Source organism: Diaphorina citri, unplaced genomic scaffold (genome assembly GCF_000475195.1).
Source record: "Diaphorina citri unplaced genomic scaffold, Diaci psyllid genome assembly version 1.1 scaffold2, whole genome shotgun sequence".
In the NCBI taxonomy this organism is placed as follows: Eukaryota; Metazoa; Arthropoda; class Insecta; order Hemiptera; family Psyllidae; genus Diaphorina; species Diaphorina citri.
This window is the reverse complement of record NW_007377441.1, coordinates 196,669-201,987: the sequence shown is the minus strand read 5'-3', so window position 1 is coordinate 201,987 and position 5,319 is coordinate 196,669. Positions and strand designations below refer to the sequence as shown.

General features: G+C 42.4%; 1 protein-coding gene across 1 annotated transcript in view; it reads left to right on the top strand.

Annotated features, from left to right (window-relative positions):
- Nucleotides 1–3,438, top strand: part of LOC113467164 (protein split ends-like) — a gene marked incomplete at its 5' end in the record, with an annotated part of 35,251 nt that extends 31,813 nt beyond the window's left edge. The window contains 2 exon segments of the mRNA XM_026823207.1: nt 1,928–2,220; nt 3,128–3,438. Coding sequence (XP_026679008.1) covers nt 1,928–2,220; nt 3,128–3,433 — 599 coding nt within the window.
- Between the last annotated feature and the right edge of the window lie 1,881 nt (nt 3,439–5,319).

The window sequence follows — 5,319 nt, the reverse complement described above, 5'->3', positions numbered from 1 at the left end:
AGACTAGACAGACAGAAACCCCCCCCCCCCCAATGATTCACCCTGTATAAATATGTTGATATAATTATAAATCCGAAAGTGTGGGTGTTTCAGTGTTTCTGTACAAATCTTGGCATCACCATTGTATCAAAATAATTATACGAGATATCATCGCACGATACGATAATGCCACTTCTCTCCATTAGGTAAATTGTATTATTATAGTTTTTTTAATATCTTCATGGACAATGCTTACTTATCGCTATCAACTTATCAATTGTCCTATTGTCGGTTTGACAAAAAATGGATTTTTAGGTTCGCAGAGCACAGAGGCAACAGAGTGCAGTTAAGCAAAAATGCTGACAAAATATTTGAAAGTATTTAACTATCTATGTATAGTAGTAGGTACCTACTGTTTTTTAACGGAGTAAAAACGATAAAATCTGTAGTATGACTGTTAATAATAATGATGATGATCTGTGAAAATGCTGTAGATATTTGGAGTAAGAAAAGGGGAAAAACGGGAGGAAAAAACATCACTACATGGCACGTGTGTTTCATTTTCATATGTCAAGGTTTCCAATTAATTTAATAACGTTTCTCTCTTTCTCCTTCTCCTCTATCCTTCTTTTTCTCCCTCGCCCTTTCTCTACCTGTATATCTATCTATCTTTATAATCCATTCCTTCTACCTGCACCGTCCTCTCCGTCTTCATCCTCCTCCTCTTAATACTCTTTCTCCTCCTCCTCCTCCTCCTCCTCCCCCCTCTTGTTCCTCCTCCTCCATTTTCACCTCTATTATATTTGTATGTTACGAGATTTGGGTTACTAGTTATCTACCTCCTGTTTCAGAACATTGTTGTAAGTACTCTCATAGATATTATGTTTGTACTTTCAAGTAGGTATTCAAAGTTTCATTTGCCAGCCTAGTTAGCTTAGTTGGTAGTGCGTCTGCCTTGTAAGCGCTAGGCCGTGGGTTCGATTCCCGCCCGGGGCGGATTTTATCCTGATGGGATAATGTTCGTTCTCGGAACGGCTGGCTTTCTCCTATCCTGTCTTCCTTCTCTCTTCGATTTTCGGGACGATAAGACCATAGCAGTTACAGTTCCCTCTGTCAAACCTCTTAAAAAAAAATTAATCTCGGGTCCGATGTTTGTTCTCTCATTCACAGACGGACGGGGAGCACTGCATGTTGCTCGCTCTCCCCTGCGGTCGCACCGAGGTGGACGTGGTCCAACAGTCTGCCTATCTCCAGTCCGGCTTCATCACCTACCTGCAGCAGAAGCAAGCCGCCGGCATAGTCAACATTGCCGCCCCTGGGACGCAACAGGCCGCCTACATCGTGCATGTGTTTCCGTCGTGTGAGTTCGCCAACAATAGTTTGGCTCAGATAGACGCCCAGCTGTTGAAGAAAGTGAGCGAGCTCACCTACCTGGTGATTATTATTGCCACCACCGCCAATTCGGCTACCGTGTAGACTGTAGACCTTGACTATCATCGCCAGTGTAGAATCATCACAACAACGTGTAGATGCCTGCCATGGCCAATTCTGCGAGGGTGTAGACTGCAGACCTTGACTATCATCACAACAACGAACTTGTAGACCCCTGCCATGGCTGATTCTGCGACGGTGTAGACTGTAGACCTTGACTATCATCCCAACACACGTGTAGACTCCTGCCATGGCTGAATCTGTGTATCTACAATTCTACGACAGCATTCGTGCAGACCCCACCATGGGCTAATTCTTCATCTGTGCAGACCTCACGGCTGTGTCAATTCCTGTAAGGTGTCTACAGTAATGTCCTCTGGTACGTATGTATGTATATCTAATTCCTGTTCCTGTAATAAGTGTAATATGAAGTCAAAGAACTCTTCGGTATGTACTGCTTATATCTCAAAATGTAGCAATAATTCCTGAACTGTGACCTCAGTATATTGTACATATGGATGACAATGTCATTTGCCGCCGCATGCGTCACCCGACACGCCGCTCAGCACGGACACGCTATACTCCGTGCTGGAACGCCGCTATCCGGTCATGTGGCAGGGGGAGCTCGTACTCAAGTCAGACCAGGCGTTCGTACAGATGCACTATGTTTTTGGGAATCATCTGCTGGCGAGGGATGCACTGCCCCTGGCGGCGGAGGGAGGACTTACACCCCCGACACCTACACTACGCATAGCGCAACGGATGAGACTCGAACAGACGCAGATCGATGGCGTGGTGAGGAAGATGCAGGTATGTAACTGAACTACTTCTTACAAGTTATTACTCTTCTTATTCCAGGGAATATTGGAAGTAACCAGAGTGATAGTTAAGTTAATTGAGGGACATTGTGGCAAATTTTGATTTTGGAGATTTTTTTTTCTCTAGAGACTACAAATTTCAGACGATTTCTAGATAATGTTCACAAGTTCATGTAACTTTTGTCGTCAAATCAAGTTCTAAAATGTAGCTTACATAGGTAGTGTATTATTCAAAGGAACGATCTGTATTTAATTAGGGCTTTCACGCTCGTCGATGGCGTGGTGAGGAAGATGCAGGTATGTAACTGAACTACTTCTTACAAGTTATTACTCTTCTTATTCCAGGGAATATTGGAAGTGACCAGAGTGATAGTTAAGTCAATTGAGGGATATTGTAGCAAATTTTGATTTTGGAGATTTTTTTTTTTTTTTCTCTCCAGAGACTACAAATTTCAGACGATTTCTAGATAATGTAGAAGTTCACGTGACTTTTTTCGTCAAGTCAAGTTCTAAAATGTAGCTTACATAGGTAGTGTATTATTCAAAGGAACGATCTTTATTTGATTAGGGCTTTCACGCTCGGCTCGAAATGTCTTATTTTTTTACATTGCCCCGTCTTATTTTATTTCAATATCCTGATGGGATAATGTTCGTTCTCGGAACGGCTGGCTTTCTCCTATCCTGTCTTCCTTCTCTCTTCGATTTTCGGGACGATAAGACCATAGCAGTTACAGTTCCCTCTGTCAAACCTCTTAAAAAAAAATTCAAAGCAATTTTTTGTTTTTATGACTACAATTTTTGAATAGCACTGGTTCGCTAGCAGTCTTTAAGCCCTTTCTTTTGATGAAATTGTAAAAAAAAATTAATCTCGGGTCCGATGTTTGTTCTCTCATTCACAGACGGACGGGGAGCACTGCATGTTGCTCGCTCTCCCCTGCGGTCGCACCGAGGTGGACGTGGTCCAACAGTCTGCCTATCTCCAGTCCGGCTTCATCACCTACCTGCAGCAGAAGCAAGCCGCCGGCATAGTCAACATTGCCGCCCCTGGGACGCAACAGGCCGCCTACATCGTGCATGTGTTTCCGTCGTGTGAGTTTGCCAACAATAGTTTGGCTCAGATAGACGCCCAGCTGTTGAAGAAAGTGAGCGAGCTCACCTACCTGGTGATTATTATTGCCACCACCGCCAATTCGGCTACCGTGTAGACTGTAGACCTTGACTACCTTCGCCAGTGTAGAATGTAGACCTTCACGAACATCACAACAACGTGTAGACCCCTGCCATGGCCAATTCTGCGAGGGTGTAGACTGCAAAAGAAAGTGAGCGAGCTCACCTACCTGGTGATTATTATTGCCACCACCGCCAATTCGGCTACCGTGTAGACTGTAGACCTTGACTATCATCGCCAGTGTAGAATCATCACAACAACGTGTAGATGCCTGCCATGGCCAATTCTGCGAGGGTGTAGACTGCAGAAGAAAGTGAGCGAGCTCACCTACCTGGTGATTATTATTGCCACCACCGCCAATTCGGCTACCGTGTAGACTGTAGACCTTGACTATCTTCGCCAGTGTAGAATGTAGACCTTCACTAACATCACAACAACGTGTAGACCCCTGCCATGGCCAATTCTGCGAAGGTTTAGACTGTAGACCTTGACTATCATCGCCAGTGTAGAATGTAGACCTTCACTAACATCACAACAACGTGTAGACCCCTGCCATGGCCAATTCTGCGAGTATCCTAGTAAGTACTTTAATTAAGAAAGCACTTGTTTATTTTATTTACATCCAAGGGGACGGAAATGTTTGGTCGGAAAATTTCCGCCCCGAACGGTGTTCAATCCCAGGACATTCGGGTTGAGAATTGGTACCCTTAACCAATGGATCATAGGTGCCCTTAACCAATCCCAGCACATTCGGGTTGAGAATTGGTGCCCTTAACCAATTCTGCGAGGGTGTAGACTGTAGACCTTGACTATCATCCCAACACACGTGTAGACTCCTGCCATGGCTGAATCTGTGTATCTACAATTGTACAACGACAGCATTCGTGCAGACCCCATCATGGGCTGATTCTTCATCTGTGCAGACCTCACGGCTCTGTCAATTCCTGTAAGGTGTCTACAGTAATGTCTTCTGGTACGTATGTATGTAAATCCAATTCCTGTTCCTGTAATAAGTGTAATATGAAGTCAAAGAACTCTTCGGTATGTACTGTTAATATCTCAAAATGTAGCAATAATTCCTGAACTGTGACTCAGTATATTGTACATATGGATGACAATGTCATTATTTGATGTCATTATGACAATGTCATTTGATGTCATTATGACAATGTCATTTGATATGTCATTATGACAATGTCATTTGATATGTCATTATGACAATGTCATTTCATGTCATTATACTTCCTAATAATATGTGACTAACCCCTATTTTGACGTCAGTCAGGCTTCATCACATGGGCAGTCATTTTATCGGAATACGTTTTTGATTTAATCATTTTTGGACGAAAAAACCCCCTATTATTAAAGCAGAATGGCATGGACGATTTGAAAAGGAATCTTAAACAGCGTGAGGTATCTGTATCATTTCCTCACAGCCTTTACACCTCGTTTGTGGTACTCTGTTCTAAATAGTTGGGTTATTCAGAACCAAAAGTAGAGAATTTCATTTTTTTTTTGCCATACAATTACAGCCTGTGTGTAGAGCCTGACTGACGATTGTAAATGATTCGTGTAGGCAAATAGAAATACGTGTGTACATTGCATGTTGTCTCCTTCAATGTGAAAAAAGCTTTGTGAACTGCCTGACCAAATGGGATAGTAAACAACCGTTTTGGGCCATTATGAACTCTTAGCTTATGACCAAATGGCGTAAAAAGAACCATTTCTGGGCCCAATCCATTATTAACTCTTTGTTGACTTGTGCTTGGCCCGATTTTGTAATTTTGAGATCACATTGAAATTTATTTGAATTTTAATAATCGTTCACAAATTTTTTTTTTTTTTTTTTTTTTTTTTTTTCATTATAAATAATTTTGTATATTTCAAGAGAGTATTGGCTGTGATATCTCCGCATCGTTATAT